General features: G+C 41.0%; 2 protein-coding genes across 4 annotated transcripts in view; one reads left to right on the top strand and one right to left on the bottom strand.

Moving 5' to 3' along the window:
• Nucleotides 1–17002, top strand: part of IRS4 (insulin receptor substrate 4) — a 43927-nt gene that overhangs the window by 13520 nt on the left and 13405 nt on the right. Inside the window, exons 2-5 of one of the 3 annotated variants that reach the window (XR_007509464.1) lie at nt 7695–11562; nt 11670–11733; nt 14056–14177; nt 16128–16303. Coding sequence is in view for 2 of the 3 variants with exons in the window: in XM_049827813.1 (XP_049683770.1) it covers nt 6388–6416 (29 nt within the window). In the remaining variant the exon portion in view is untranslated. The other 2 variants (XM_049827813.1, XM_049827814.1) reach the window with 2 other exon arrangements.
• Nucleotides 13483–17002, bottom strand: part of COL4A5 (collagen type IV alpha 5 chain) — an 87644-nt gene continuing 84124 nt past the window's right edge. Inside the window, exon 51 of the mRNA XM_049827810.1 lies at nt 13483–16284. Coding sequence (XP_049683767.1) covers nt 16203–16284 — 82 coding nt within the window. The 3' untranslated portion in view covers nt 13483–16202. The remainder of the gene's footprint in view (nt 16285–17002) is intronic.

Below are 17002 nucleotides of genomic sequence, written 5' to 3' on the forward strand. Positions count from 1 at the left end.
AGAGATAACGAACCCTATCTTTTCTCCCCATGCCACTTATGATTGTGTAGATGCTGTATCCTCCTCTGCCATACACTTGGCCAGTGTGCTGTCAGCGGCTTCCTGTACTGCACGCAGTGGGGACCTGCAGTATAATTTTTTTAAAATTTATTTCCTGATGCATCCCAGTAAGTCTCTGCAGGCTGAAGGGTCCTTGCTACTTGGCTGTTCCTCCCTGGGAAGCTGTTTCCCACCTTTCATGAGTTTTTCTGCACTACTCTGAAACTCTTGCAGTTGTTCCAAGTCCTTTTTGAATGAGGGAACCAGAGCTGCGCCTGCTGTTCAGCGCCGGTCTTTGACGTGGCTGTTTTCTTTCCTACTTGTTTCCTAACAGTTCTTAATGTCCAGTTTGTGGCAAGAGCACAGGCAGGAAATACATTCGTCCCTATTGGCACTTCAGGGCTCCTAACCTTTGTCCCGAGAGCAGAGTGAACTGTAGCAGGTGGTATTGTCAGAAGCCAAACAAACAAGATATTTTTTTTTTATGTCTAAAATGTACTTGTTTTCTGCAGTTTAGGAGGTCAGTTGTAGTATCTTACATACTTGCCATGAGAATGAATTTGGAAAAGAACTTTTTTCATTCTTCTGCAACATGAAAATGTGAAATTTTGAACTTCTATGTGTTTTGAAGTTAATTTTTAGTATTGCCTTGCTATATTGTAATAGAAATGTAGTTTAAAAACAGCGAAAAAAACAAACCAAAAAACCCGAAAAAACCAAACCCCCAAAACCCCCAGCACTTCTTGTTAAGCTGTCCAGTGCAATTTGAGTTGGTGTTAGACCCCTGCCAACACTGCACGCAAATTTCTTCATTCTAGGAATAGTATCAGTAGAAGAGGTGAAATTAGGGAGTGTGCGTAAGGCCTTCTTAGAAACAACACTACTGTTTATTAAAGCAGAAAAAGAAGCCACTGTTGCAAAAGATAAGGCATTTCTGCAAAGTGAATAAAAATGATCTTAAAGCATGGGAGAGGTTTTTTAGCTCACGAAATTGCTGAGCACTAAGAGTAGCAGAACCATGTTTTGAATGAATGGTTTTGGATAAAGATTATTTCTAAGTGTAACTTTGTCTTTGAAATTTTAGAAGTACAACTTGAGGAGGAATCTAATTTACTGGGATGTGTTGTTACCAGCTGCTGTGTTTAAATAGTTTATGCCATGAAAAGTGGGTCATGTAACAGGGTTTTTTAAAACAAATTTTGCTTTTTTTTGCTTGTGGAAAGTCGGTAAAATTGTAGGTACAAAATATATTTGTTAGCTCAATATGAGCATCATTAGTTTGTTGTTGAATGAAGAAAGTATGTGGAATATGTGCTTAATGGTAAGCGTGTGGTGTAACATATTTCCCAAATAAGGATGCCGCTCTGTGTCAGGGTCTTGTTTGGGTTACCCAGGTACAGTAACTGCAAATGTGTCAGTTTTTCTGACTTGTATTTGTAGACTTGGTGTCTGTGTGTGCAAATCAAGAGGAAATTCTGCTTTTCTCATATAACACTGCTTGCCTCTAGCAAGGTCTAAAGCCGTGCCATTAAAATAACTCGAAGAAATAGGACAATGACATAGGATAATGACTATGTATTTGGTTAGATCTGGGGCAAAAAAAATTCTCACTAATTCATGAAGAATGTATTTGGGCAAATTATCTCCCTGCCCCTGACCTGCATGCCATATGGACAGCTTGTAAGGTAGTACATTGCAGTCCTCTTGCCCTGTCCCGGCAGCATGAACAAAATGCTTTCGGACTTGCATGTTGTGTCCTGAGGTCGTGCTGGGATTTGGTGCTTTCCTGAACAACAGGAATATTTTGTGGCCATGTGCACAAGAAAGTCTAGGGCTGTTCTGCTGCTTTTGATCTGTGTAAGTCAGATTCATTCTGATTTCCCCCTAACCTGAAGTTCAGGAAATGGAGAACTTCAGTAGCGTACTCCAGAAAGCATTAAGCTGTCTTAGTCTTTGACATGGAGATTTTAATAATTTAATTATCTTTAATATCTTCTGTAAGCAAAGCTTTTATGCTTTTAGGAATCAGTTGCAGAATTATGTCAGTAAAAGCCTTTCCTGTAGAAACAGATACTATTTAGGATGTATTTCTTTGAGAGAATTAGGATGTGTCTCCTATGTTCTTAAAACCTCTTGGTTTGTTTCAAAGTGGCCTGACTTGTATAACCTTAATAATTCAGATGCAGGAAATGAAGTGTAAATTGGATATATTCTCATCTGATACATTTTCAAATGGAACACACTGGGTTTGCAATCTAATGAATTAAGACTAATCTAATCTTCTGCCCCTAATTTTTATGGAACTATAGATTATTTTTGCAGAGAAAACTTGCAGAGCACTTTCGTAGTGTGTTCCTTAATTTTAAACAAAACATTTTTGAGCAATGTGGCATACTGCCATCCTGTTTTAAATATTTGCCCTCTTAGTTTCTCTTCTGCTCTTGCAATCCTTTTCCTCTGATTGTTTGTTCCTCAGAAAGATTTGGACAGCTGCGTGTAGTTTTATAATCCGATCCCATCTTAAACTGATGAATTTAAATAGAATTGTGTAATGAAGAGGACATCGTTTTAATTTTCTAAACTTTGCTTTTATATTTTGAGAGGTGATCTCTGAAAATGTTTGCGTGCTTTCTGGACTTGTTTTCCATATTAAACATTCACAGGAAGTTGAATTTGTATTGTGCTCAATACTCTGAAGCAGTAGAGTTCAATTCTGGATGAAGGCTGAAGCTTTTGTGAAGAATCTGTTAACGGAGCTGAAGTTTGACTAAACAGAAAAGCCCAGTGCTATGAAAACTACTTGGGGCATTTCTAGGCTGCTTCACAAGTGCAGGGTTTTTTTGAGTTCATGTTTTTGCTGCTTGTTTTGTTGTAGTGATCAGTTACCAGAATTCTTTTTTTTTTTTTTTTTTTTTTTTGGAAGACTGAGCAGATTTTCTTGGAAGAGCTCGTGACAATCCGGGAAGTGTATTTACACTGCAAGTGAAAGTTATCTTCAAACTTGTCATGTCTGATCTGGCCACTGAGTTTTATTTGGTGGCATTTATGTTTTGAGAACTCCAAGGGACCGGTGGACTATTCTGTAAGCATTGTTCCTCTCTTCCCAGCTAGTTTGCATTTCATGAGTTGTTTTCCTTTTAGAAGAGTTGTTTCATCCATTTCTCTGACAGCTTCCTTTACTGTTCAATCAGTGTTGAGTCAAATGCATTTATATGGTATCTGTAATGACATGCTAATCTGGTTTTTATTGTTGATCAGCAAGTCTCACATTCATACTATTAACATAGAAAATTGTTGGCTGGTGAATCTTGCATTATGAAGACTGAAATAAGATCATCCAGCTTCACAGAAGCTGTGTTGTTTTCTTTGAGCACTCCATGTCCTCCATTAGTTTCCCTTCACCTCCTGGCTAGTCAAAAGGTGGAAGACGACCAGGTGTGGGAGAGAAGAGCCACCAAGGAGCTTTAACGCGCGAGCTCTCTGCCGCCCTCGCTAACTAAACCCACGTCGCTTCCTAAGGATCCTTCTGGTGAGGAACCGCAGAGGTGGAAACCCACAAATAAGCTTCAGGTATCGGCACCACAGCAGACATCAGCCTTGTTCTCACTTACATTAATCCCATTTTACACCTCTTTGACTAATAACTTTTCCCGTGGTGTATGTGCACGTGCGGTGCTTCGGCACGGCCGGGCGCAGGTGCCTCGATATAAACAAAACTCGCGCTCTGTTGACACCGCGGCTCCCGCTGGCTCCTTGCAGGCAGCGGTAGCACTAAAACGCGAGACGCGGTTAGGCGGGTGTTTCGGCGCAGATCTTCCCGGGAGGGTGTGCTGGGGAAGCGACATCAGCGGGAGCTCCTACAACTTCACGGTTCAGAAATCAGCATCGGGGATTGTGACTGTCACTGCAGAAACTATCCCTGGCTCCGCTGGAGACCCCGGTCGCCCCCGGGCGCAGACTCCCCTGGTCGTGACGTGGGATTTCTTTGATGCCCGGAGGTTGGCGGTGGGTGACCTGTGGTCCCGCTGCCATGAGGAATGGACTCCGGAGTGCCACCCTCGTGAATGGTGGTGACTGCAGACGCTTTGTGGGAGGGATCTTGCAAAACCTCAGTCCCATCTTAGATTTCAGAGGGAATTTATTTTTTTTTTTTGTGGCCAAGTTTCACGAGTTTCTTTTTGCCTTTTCTATCTGATACTATGTGTTCACATACATGTATATATATCAATTTATATCTACCTCTATCTCTGTCTATAAATGCTTGATGCTTTTATCCCAAAAAAGAGCTGATGACTCAGGGCATCAGCCAGCTGTACTGCTCCAACCGCAGTATTGAAATTTTCAGCTTTAACGAGGGGATTAGAGAAGTGGTGACAACCAGTAACTCCATGTGTGAAAGACTCAAGGCTTTATGAGACGTTATCAGCTTGTAGGTAATGTTTACGTGAAACTCCCTTATGTTTATTTACAGTTCCCACAATTCTGTTTTAGCTTAAAATGAAGAGGAAGCAAGCTGCGGTGTACTTTATAATCACGGGGAGGCAGGGGGACAAATTAATGAGATCTTGATTAACAAGCACAGAGTTTCGGGAAGGGGGGATGCTGCAGGGAGGTCCTGAGCTTGCCTTTGCGCTGGTGTAAAGCTCTGTATTTGAGCCAGGATATCCAGGGAATTTAAAAGCTGTAGGGAAGCTTGGTTGAGGATACTTTCTTCTGGTTTCTTATAAATTAATCTGTGTTAGTCTGGGCTTTGATTAGAGTTACCTGGTGAGCTTGCTTTAGGATTGGTTATCATGCTGCCTTTAGAGTTTATGCCAGGCTTGTTCAAAGAGTCAAATTTGGGAGTTAAGTGGGTTGGTTTTTTTTTTTTTGCTCTTAAGCTCTTCCCCATCCCCTCCAAGTATCTTAAAATTTGGTGTAAGTTTGTGAACGTTTTCAAAAAGTGTTAGGTAAAAATACTGAGTCCTGCCACATGGGATTGTCTGATTCAAACAACTGGGCCTTTGCTCTTCAAAATGTTTTGGGGATATGCTTGGAGAGATTAGAATAACTTGTCAAACAGCTTTCAGGTGTGCCTTGTGTATTAGGCGTGGAGGAAAAATGTCCTGACAAAAGCAGACAGTTTTTGAAGTTCCTTTTATGTAAGCTTGTAGGTCCACAGCAAGGAAAGGGTGGGGGGATGCTGGTAAATGCTAATTTTTACTGAATATAAGTTTAATAAAGAAGCTTTAACTGTTTTAATGTTTGACTTGCATGCATCGTTGAGGTGTGATTCATTGCGAGCTGTGGTGCATATTTTCATCCTTTGGTCCTACGACAAAATAATATTTTTCTAAAGAGGAAAACTATTTAAAAAATAATAGCTTCACTTGGCTTTTGTGAAAACAAAGCCATTGCTAACCACATCACGCTCTGTGTGTAACAAGCAATAGCTTTTTGTAGCGATCTTATGATGTCTGTGAAATAATACAAATGGAGATTCTTGAGTTGCGGGTGTATTTTGGCTGTCTCTTCCTTGAATTGTGGAAAACCAAGTTACTGTATTTTTGAAATCACTACGAATTTGAAAAATGAAACTCGGCAACCCCGACCTTGGTGTGGGTTGTGTAGGGATAAAAGGGAGTTTCCCGTGGAGTGGAAGGACCCCTCAGTCCTTCTGCACGGCTTCCAGCCCTGCCATGGTCTTCGCTTCTCTGGCTGGGGCGGTGGGCGGCCGTCGCCCAGAGCTGGGGCTGTCCAGCAGCGGTGGGAAGGGCAGGGCTGCTCAGTGCAGCTCATCTGAGCTTTGTTCGTTCTTTCTTTTTTTTTTCTTCTTTTTTTTCTTTTTCTTTTGAAGGGACGGTATTTTTAGCTGGACAGAAATCAGAACTTCTTTAACTTAGGGTGGAGTTTGTGCATACTTTATGATTGGTTATGTACGTAAACATCCAGGCTTGCCTGGTTATACGTAATGCTTGTTTGTGCTTTGGATGGTCACGTTTTCTTCGGCGTATCCCTGTAGTCGAGGCAGCGAAGCACTATGCTTTCTTTAGCAGTGAGACTTAACTGATTGCCTTGTGACCCCACAGAAGAGCACGGGCAGGATTAAGCTCTGAAACCCCTTCTTTCCTTCCAGCGGGCCCTGCTGCCGTCGCTGTGGTTCGTACTGAAGTATTCCTTATATTGCAGTTCTTCCCAACGGCAGCGAGCTCTCCCAGAGCCGTGAGAGAGCTCGTGGCGCGTGGCTTCGAGGGGAAAAAGTAGACTACATTTGTAGTATTTGATGTTTTCTGGGGACTAAATCTCTTAGGCTAGCTGTTGTTTCTCACTGAGAGCAACCTGCTGTTCCCTTCTTCCCTGTAATGCCAGGAAGCGGATCCTGCAGACAAGTCCGTTAAACCTCGGAAGAGAAGGTGACCAAAGCCACCTGATGGGCAGAGGACAGCGCCCTCAGTCTGGGCCGAGAGGACAGAAGTGGTGGAAGGGGACAGTCTGTCAGGCTGGGAGACAGCGTAACCCAACGACAGCACCCTGATAGTACCGCTGATAGTACCCCTCCGGACCGAAAATCGGTGTTCACGCTGGTTTGGTGGGGAGCGGAAGGGGTTCTGTAGCGAGCTGAAAAGCGACTTTTTGTACATTCCTCAATTTACGTTCGCGCTGCCGCAGAAGGCGTTTGCATCTCCTTCATCAGTTCTTTTTTGTGTGTGTGTCAGGAACCTTTTGAGTCACTCTCACCTTGGCATGTGCACGGTTAATTGCAGAGCTGGCGTTCTGCTTTGAGGTCACCCTCTCTCCTATTTCCATTTCTGCCTTGTCACCCGACTGTATCTTCCTGTCATACGAGATTATATTTTTTTTCCCCTCATTTCACCGAGCACTTTGTGTTTTGCCTTTTCCTGTCAGTTTGAAGCCACTGGTTTTTGCTGGCGGCAGTAGAGGTGGCTGGCTGCCATAGCTATGGGCTTTTGTACCGCGTGTTGCCTTTTAGTGAGGCTTTCTTGAAAAAAGGGAAAACTCTACTCTGAGGTGTTTCTTATTACAACTAAATTAAGCTTTTTCCTGAAAAGTTGAGGACAGGGCACGCAGCTGTCGTGACTTGCCACTCCTCGTTGGGAGCCGGAGTTGCAGGGAATGTTTACATTGCAGTTCTGTACCTGCTGTGAATGGGAGTGTTCGCCACAACCTTAATTACATCTGGGCGAACAGAACTGCTCCGCATTCATCCTGCGCTGCGTGCTTAGTAAGAGCTTCTGCTATGCGCATCGCCCGTCGCGTTGGGAGGATCGAGGTCTCGTTAAATGAAATACCGGTAGTGAAATAGGTGACGGGTAGCTGTGAGCTCCGGTCCTTCCCACGGCGCGTGGGCCGGCAGTACGGTGCCGGCTGCCGCCCGAGCTCCCGTCCAGCGTCCACGTGTCAGCTCTGGCGGTTGCGGCGGCAGTTCGGTGCTTGCTTCAGACTCGCAGTTCTCCCCGGTGGCTCGGGATTTCTGAGCGTGTTATCGTCTGGTAGTGCCCCTTCCCTCTGTGAGGGACCCGGGTTCTGCATTCAGCAGCTGTCGCTCCTGTAATGGATAAGCTCCGAGTACTCTTCTCGCTAGAAAACATTTTTTTTTTTTCCAATATAACTTGCATTTAAAACGTCACTGACTTTTTTATTTTCTTCCTTTCTAGACTGACTGCATTGCCATGGAAACCATTGTTGGAAGAGAAGACTTTTCTGCTGGTAACTCCAGAAACTGTGTGGTGCTTTTGGAAGCAAAGCTCAGCTCCAGCCGGCTACTTTCATTTCCACCAGCACGGACATGGACACACATCCTTTTAATTAATTTTTTCATAAACATCAGCTCTCTACAGTTGAATTAATTTGAATGGAGATTTTTTTCATAGCTGTGCTTTGGTGATGGAATTTGGTCTTTCATGTCCTATCTATTTGGGAGGCAGCGTGAATGCTAATAGGAGATCCCTGTATGCCCCTTTCTTCCTCCTGCCTCTCCCATTATTTTTATTTTTTTTTTTTTAATTTATATTCTGAGAAGTCAAAGCTGGTTTCTGATTGTCTGTTTAACATGGGTTTTGCTTCTCTGGTACATTAACAAGTGGCTAGCTTAAAACATGTATTGTTTAGAAGTATTTTGGCAGTTCAGGATTTTTTTCGGGTGGCTGGGCGGAAGGAGGGGAGGAGAGGTGCACATTAGCTTGAGGGGTGAACCCGTGGGACTGAACGGGTCTGAGAAGGAGAGACCTCTTCTGCCTTCTTTTTTTTCTTCTCTTTTTTTAAGGTTTTGCTTTTATGGTACAAGAGGTATTTCTTGATCATAGGCTAGAGTATTTTAAATCAAATGTCTGTCAGAGCTTAAACTGAATTTTATTATTATTTTTTTTTGCTCAGAATTTTGGTATGTACAAAGTAGGATTAATGGGCTGGTTGTCTTGTAGATTGTTTTTGTTCTTACCCTCAAGATACTTGTTTATAAATACGAATTGTGTAAAATGAGGTTTTTGTTCATGCATTCAAATGGAGAACTGCAGAGTCGTATCCAGCGTTTGTGACTTCTGCGTTATAGTTGTCAGCTGTAGCTTTTTAAAGGGAAACCACCCTAATTGATCTTACTTTCAACCAAAGTCCCGTTTTTAATTTGGGACTATTTTTGTTCTTTCTTCCTGGCATAATGGGGAAAAAAGTAAAATGTTGGCTCATCAATTGTCTTTATCCCACTTACAGAAAGGTGAACGATGACTATTTGACATTTTTCAAAAAAGCCCTGATTTTTCTACAATTTAAGTGCTTCACTCTTGTACTGAATTTTTTTTTGGTTGAAATGAGTTTAGGTTTTTAACACTGCTATGAACTTAAAGAGCATGACACTAGTCATTGGTACATGCAATGTATAATAAAAGGCACTGACGATTGATAAAGGGTTTAGAAGTGGTACACAAATCCTCATGCTGTACTGCACCACACAGCTGGTAATCCTCTACATTGTATATTGTACAACTGATTTGTCAGGCTGCCTCACCTCTAACATACAACCTTGAAATTGCTAGTACAGTTTGTATAACAAATTAGACACTGTCAACGTGGATTGTTCGGTGATATGTACCCAAATCTATTTTTGAGTAGTATGAAAACGTACATGTCACTAAAATATGAAGACTTTTTTTTTTTTTTTGGAAACATGGTACCAATCAGTTTACGCAGTGTCTAGTGACAGGAAAAACTGTTGCTACAGGGTTTAAAAGCACAGACCTGTTTTTGATTCTGGAAGAGAAGTTTAAGTTGGTACAGTTACTTCTTGCTGCTAAACGTACACTAATTAAAAATACGACCACTCTTACAGACCACGATACTGTCTTGCCATATAGCTTTTGTTTGGTCTCGTAAATTAATAATGCAATATGTAGACAGCTTTTTATAAAGCTTTACATCTTTTCTAAGAAATCAAAATTTGGATGAAGATAGTTCTAAACATTTAATGTGAAAGGAAAAGGTTGTTTTGAAGAAATTTTACACGCTTATTTCATATTAGATCCCTGAGGCTGCCATTGTACAATATACAGCACTGATTTAATAAATGCTGAATAAATAAGTAAATGGGTAACCTCAAGTGTAGTGGTACAAATACTAATAGGTACGGCATAATAAATATGCAATCTTTTTGAATCTCTTAGTTTACAGCAACTAATTTATTCAGTATTGTGCTGGAAGAACATTTTCAGATGATGTAAAACATATCACTATATATACTACCTTCCAGCTACCCGTTTATGCTGCTGTATAGTACAAAAATACCAATGATAGAACAATGTTTGTCCTGTAAATTTAATTTGATATTGGACAGTTATTGTCTGTACAAACTAAAACATATATGGTTGAAACTGTTCATTATATTTGCTATTTCTGCTTCACAGATCTGTTTTAAAGTCGAGCTGATTGATCTGGCTTTGTCTTCCATTGTAAATATTGTTATGTTGTTTTCTTTGTAAAACACATCGCGTTTGCGGTTTTGGGAGACTGGCTTGAAGCTCTGTATAGTGTTTATATTTATCTGACTTGGCTTTCCATAGAGCTACTTGCAGTAAATACGTGTTCATGTAGCTCCGTGTCTGGGTTTTATTTTTAAACAAACTTTTGGGTTTTTTTGTCCTGTCAGAAGTGGATTTCCTCCTGCTGTGGCTTTCTTCTTAAAGTAGTTCGGTCACCCTGTGTCCCTGAAGATTTGGAGAAGCTTTTAGTGTATTTCAGGGGAGTGATTCCCAGTCTGTCCAATTTTCTCTGCCACTTAGTGTGAAAGGTAACATACACCAAAACACCCTGAAGTTTTCTTTGTCATAGATTCATAGTGCTGGTAAACAACTGAGCTGCTGAATGAGAAAAAAAGAAAAATTTGGTGTCTGATACTTTGTTTTTCTGCTTTAAATGCAGAAGACTGGCCATTTTTTTGTTTGTAACTTTATCCATGACTCGGTATGGGGGTTTCACGATCAAAAAGTACTAGTGGTGGAAGGAATTTTTAGCTGCGTAGTGTCAAATAGGTTCCTGTCTCTAGAGTTTAGGGTAAAAGGGAACAAGCATGGCTTGCTGTTGTAAGTTTTGTAGTAATGCTTTTGGTTTGATATGTGTTAAATAAGGCCTCAGTAGGTAAAACCAAAGCCCACACAGGGATATCGTAATTTCAGGTAAGGCATCCACTCGTAAAAACAACTGAACTTCAAGTTGGAAAGCACCAACAAAATGCAGTGCCTTTTCAAATTCCTTACTGACATGGAGGATATGTCAATAATTCTGTATAGAAAGAAAGAGGTTTTATCCATAGATGCGAGTGTATATGATCTCCATAAACGTGGGTGGTTACTGTGAAATGTCTCGGATTAGACTTTTCTTTCTTTAAAAATACCTGATGTAATTCTTACCCTGTTACTCAGACTAGTGCATTAAAACAACTCCCTGTAAAAGTCAAGTTTGCTGTAAGAATAGGGCTTTCCTCAAAGAAACGAGCCCCCTTACTTAGGGCCTCATTTTATAGCGTGTAGCCTGTATTGGGAAGAAAAAGAAATCAGTGCTTGTCATACATGGCAGAAACAGCCCTACCAGCAGTAAACAAACAGGGAAAATGATCCAAACGCTGTCAGGACTGTTGTAACAGTCTCACAATGAGTGCTTTAAGAGACCTGTGTCTGAGTGTCTCGTTGGCTCTGAAATGGGCTGACTGCTTGAGGGGTTGGGGTTTTTTTTGGGGGGGAGGGTGGAGGACATAGTTTTGCACTAATTTTTCAAACCCCTTTGGGTGAATCATTGACAGAACTCTCTTGCTTCTGAAGTGTGGTGAAAGCCCTCAATTAAAACCAGAAGGCAAGTTAGACTTCCTATCTGAATTTGAAGACAGTCACCAGAACACATATTAAAAGACTTTATTTTGAAATGCATTGACCAATTCTAACGGACCCTGCGTCTCACTGAGCCCTGTGGTACTGGAAATAATCAAGTAACTGGAAACGAGGGGTTCGTAGCAGGGAAGAAGGACCTGTCCGGAGTTACCAGGTAACAATACAATTTATATTGTATTTTTTTTCATCCCTGCGTCCTCTTTTGGCTTTAGCAATAGCGTTCCCTCAAATAAAAGTTTCTCCCCTCATTTTTCCTCAAAGGGTTGTGAAGCAACGCGTCTCGGAGGAGAGCAGGAGCACTGAGCTTGCTGTATAGATCTGGGAGGTAGGACCTGCTTCCCCTGACCCCCCCCCCCCCCCCCCCCTTTTTTTTTAAAGAAACACACCAAGCTCAGTCTTTTCAGTTTTTCTTCTGAGTTAGTTAATTTAAAACTTCTTAAAGCAGCATTATGGTTACAGGAGACTGTCAGGAAATGTAGCTTAGTGGGCGCTGAAGCTGCTTATTGGCACCGTAGCCTGGGCCACCATTCTCTGCTCTGCCCAGTACCTTTACTAAAGACAGCAGCGTGTCTGCCTTACTAACCAGTTACTAACCAGTTACTCCTCACCTTGCTGGCAGCTGAGGCTGTTCTTAGGCAGTGCTCACCTGTCTGCTACAAGTGGGTTGAGTTAATAATCTTTCAAAAGCTAATAGTTCTGGACACATACCCTACATTTTAAATGTAGAACACTGTTACTACTCCCCTGAGCTAATCACTGCTCCTGCCTTGCATTAGCAATAGTGTCCTGCTTTTTGTCAATAAAATACCCTGGAAAGACTAAATTAGTCCAGCCTCTTGTGCAATTTTCAGCTGGTGCTTCTAGTGGAAGTAGCCATAGCAGCCCAGAAGTGTTATGCGTCCAGCGACAGTGCTGGGTTGTCTAAAACATAACTTTTTTCTGGGAAGGACCTGTTAAAAACACGCAGTGCTGCTCACAGCAGTATAGTCCCGTGTCTGGCAAAAGGACCTTCCCTCTGCGGTGTCCCTCGGACAGCACTTCCGTACAGTTCAGGCAGCACACTGACTAGAAATACTTAAGCTAGATATCAAAGTACATAGAAAATAAGTACAGAAGACCAAATTTTAGAACTTGAGCATTTGTTGCTTGCAAAAGCCATGTATCACTTTTTCAAATTCTAAAAGTACTTTTTAAAATAGGTACTTCCTCCAGCCTTCGATGTGAGAAATCCTCACTATAGAGGGGACTGACCTTTACAGTAGAGGACAAAAAGCTGCATCCTTACGAGCCTCTAAAGCACAGAGTAGCCGAGTTCCTCGTGTTAGACATGTTGCTGCACCGCACTGCGTGCCCACTTTGGTTTATAGGTTGTACTTTGGCTGCAGAATTGTTGCAGAAGTTTAAATCCCACCTTATAAATGAATTTGAGGTTGAGGGAAGCATTTCCCTTTTAGCCAAGGATTATAACAGGACTTACTAGAGTGAAGGAAGGTACTGAAAAGCCTGTCTTAGGCAGAGCTTTGTCCGTTAATACTAGAACAGTGTAAATCCAAGTTGTGCATAAGGTTGCTGGTTTTAGGATTTGCAGACTATTATTCCTTTAGAAAGTTGCATTTTTTCACTCATCAGCCCAGTAGCAATTGACAGCACACCATCTGCAGCAAGCTTTCAAGAACAAGAACTGGGTCGTGAGCAAAGAAAGGTCGCGCACTCCCCCTTCTAGTAAGCTTTTTAAAAAGTCACTGCTGCATGCAGGCACTTCCAGGAACTGGGTCGTGTTGCTGTTCTTTCTTTCAAAGCTGTATGGGGCCCTCGAGTGGCTAAAGTGTGCAACTTGTCCCCGTACAACTCAAAAGTACAGTTGAGTTATCTTCCAGGTTCCTGCTCGAGATTAACTAAAACGGACTACTTGACACGATTAGCTAAGAGAATAAAAGCTTTAGTTAAAAACAAATCAGACTTGAGGAAAAAGAGCTTTAACTGTAGATGAAGAAGTGGCGTTCTAAGCTGGATCGTGGTTAGGCTTTGTTGAATTCTATTTGAAGGCTCTGATGTTCAAACCAGTTTTTTATTTTTGTTAATAATAAATCTGCAAACACAAGCTTTTACCTGTAGTTTAATATTGATATACTGATGGATAGCACCTAGAGGCCCCAGCCAACATTTGAGCCCCCTTAATATCTCTGCCCCAAAGAGCTTACAGTCTAAGCAGTCAAGAAGGAGGAGAAAATAATAACCATGCTTCCTTTTATAGATCAGTAACTCCAGTCCAACACAGGTCAAGTGATTTACCTGCTCTGAGGCACAGAATGTGTGGTGGGAATTAAACCAACCGCTCTTGAATCTCTGCTGCAGGCCTTAGTTAAAAGATGCTCCTTCCTCTCTAGACTACTTTTCTCTTAATAAAAATTAGCCCATTTGGAAATCTCAGCCTGAAGCTGATTAAGGTTCAGGACTGTTCTCCAGGTCAGGGTGAGAGCTGCAAGAACAGAACAGAGACTGTATCTGTCAGAAGTGTAGGTACTTTACATATTTTCATTTTCTGTGGTCGTCTCACAGGTCTGGGACCTAAACCTGCCGCAAGAGTAGCTGTTCTGGGTGCTGTCTACCTTAGATTGGAATGGCAGCGCCTGTCTTTTCAATCCAGCAGGCTTTGTTTTACGTGCTGTGAGAGAAGCCCAAATCTTAGAGAGAGTCACTGGTTATGCACTGCTACATCAACGGCGTTCTGCCCTTTCCCAGGTCCCTGTATACGAACGCTTCTTGTTGGTGAGCGCAAGACAGGCTGGTGGTAGGCAAGGCTGGGAGAGCTCTTTCTTTTGGGAGCTCCTTGACCTTAGCATCCATGCTTCTGCTTTTCTGGGGCTAGGGGTAAGCTGCTATGTTCATTTCAGGCTTCTGAGGAGCCAGCAGTAAGATAAGGGCTTGTGTTTACAAGAAGAGACTTACTGTTTTATTTCAGCTTTGGTAACAAGTTCTTGACTTGGAGGTAGCAGCAGGTTCAGTTTATTTCTATATGCATCAGCAAACCAAAATAAAATGAGTTGAAGGATGCACATTGCCGAATTGCCCACTCTCTACCAACATATATAACTGCAGCTAATTGAAAAAAAGACAAAGCTATTAATACTTTTGCGCTTTAAATTAAAGAACTTCAGTTTCATATTTAGTTGAAAGCTTTTGAAATCAGCACCAATCTCATTGTATAGATCACTGCCACCTGGTCAGTCACCAGTCTTTTGTCAAATGCGCATAAACCAAGGAGGTTTCTGATGCTCCGTGTTTACAATGATAACTGAAAGGTAAGAATGAATAGCCATTAGCAGATAAATTACTTAACAGTAGTCAATAAACAAATACACTTCACCTGTATAAAGCAGTATGTTAATTCACAAGTTAAGTTGTATTGATAGTTGAGGTGGCAATACACAATGAAAAAATTGAAGTATCATCGCTTGAAAAAGTCTTGCTTTGTCAGGGAGCTCTGTTTATACATAAGGGTAAATGAAACGGCACTGACCATAGAAGCTGAACAGTCATGCATACAAAAAGTGATCACTTTTCAGCTATTGCACAAGTAGTGACACTCTAAGACATACACAGTAGGATTCTTACAAAATGACATCAGAAAGACTGCATGCACCATCTTTCAAGGCCTTATGTGAACTATACATACACAAGAGCTGCTGGATACTGTGAATACATTGTGGATGTGTAGAAATTCACATACGATTAAAAGATTAATTTGTAAATAGGAAAGTTTCCACCAGGTTATGCTTTATTTTATTCAGAAGGTTTCTTAGCATGTACACTCTTTTGGATAAAATGCATGATACCACTTCAGAGTAGAGGTTTCGTGTAAGCATCACCTTAAATGCTTTGGTAACTGGATATTCCCCAAGGAACAGGTTTTGTCAAACCAAACTGATTACTAAAATGTAAATGTGTCTTTTATTCTGAAAAGAAGGATATAGAATATGGCTAATAATTTCACATATTTTCACAAGATACAAAAAAAACCTTTTCAAGTGGGTTGGGATTTCTACGCACAAATAATACCACCAATAGCATGGTGTACAACATTTAAAACCCTGATCAAAATGACTTCAGAATAATTATGCATTCCCCAAATATATCAGGTTGGCAACTGAGGGAGGAAATGAAATATTAATTGAATAAGTTGGTGTAAGAGGGGTAAATGCTCTCTGTACCACAAGTTTCGTAATAAAATACTGCTGTATGTTTTAATTTTTTAGACATAAGCATTTTTATATCAGAGTCTGTTTCTAAATGACTGAAAGTTTCAACTAAAAAGGTGTTTACACAATATACACATGTCATTACTTACAAAGAGAAATAAGCTTAAAATTTCATATTAAAAACCTGGAATACAGTAAGGTTAGTAGCACCATGAAAAATGTTTTTCAAAACTGCAGTCTTGTTATTTTAAACATACTCAGTGCGTCGTGTTTTTCTTTATTCTCTTGGTTGATCAAAAAGGTGCCATTTTGGTACGGGGAGAGAAATGAAAAATTTCATCTTCTGATCCTTTGTGAACCTCAAAGTGTTCTCTTCTGTTTCCAAGAGGTCAATTCTTTCATCTTAGTCTTGTTGTCAAATATGTACCGAACAACCCTTAGTTTGGCACATGAGTGAGGTACACTTGAATTTGTATGGTTAAAACAGTTTGGATTTGTTTTTTCTTTTCTTTCTGCACAGTAGCACCATTGTTGCAGCTGGAAGACAGTGCATCTTAGGAATTTTCAACTGTTTTATAAAACGTTCTCCAAGACGTTACGTCTTCTTCATGCAAACTTGACAACGACTAATACGCGTCCTCAAGTCTCCAGCTTTCAGTGTCTCTGACTGAGGTTTACTGGTTGACAGACACAAAGGTAAGGTTAGGTTAGCTTTTTCTTTGTTTGCAGAACTGTTCCTTTACGCTTCTACTTAATTCACAGTTTAAGATAACACTTAAGTACGTAAGTGGGGAATTAGTCCTGCATTTGAGAGTTTTCCTTACGAGTGATCTTTCTGTACGTCCTCAACACCAGGTGACAGATGCTCAGTCTTGTCCAGTGTCTCGGTATACACAAGGTATGCTAATCAACTACTTCATTCTAGCACAGGATGTCGCACAAATACCAAACCGAGTGGAAGGTGAATTTTGTACATTTGAGACCGTATTTCTGGGGTTTTTGGGTTTCTCAGTTGAAGGGTACTTTAACAGTGCATAAAAAATACTGCTACAATGAGAGCTGTATTTCAGTGATGGCTTTACCAAATTATTTACATTCTGAAAGGGTAGGGAGGTGGGAGATTAATATAACAATTTTGTATAATGTGCATGTACACGGAGTAAGTGCAATTCTTAAAGGTTTCTTTTTTAAAAAAAAAAGAATAAAAAAGGAAGTTGTGTTTGTGGGAGACAGAAAATAGTAGAGACAGAAAACTCAAAGGTGCATGGTACTTATTAGTAGGCAGTTTTCACTAGTGAATTACCACTGATCAACTACCCTAAAAACTTGGTGATGACTATTTAATGCACATTAAATATTATGGTTGTAGGTATTACAAAAAACCAACTTAGGGGC

The sequence above is a fragment of the Accipiter gentilis genome, chromosome 24, assembly GCF_929443795.1.
Source record: "Accipiter gentilis chromosome 24, bAccGen1.1, whole genome shotgun sequence".
NCBI classification, from domain to species: domain Eukaryota; kingdom Metazoa; phylum Chordata; class Aves; order Accipitriformes; family Accipitridae; genus Astur; species Astur gentilis.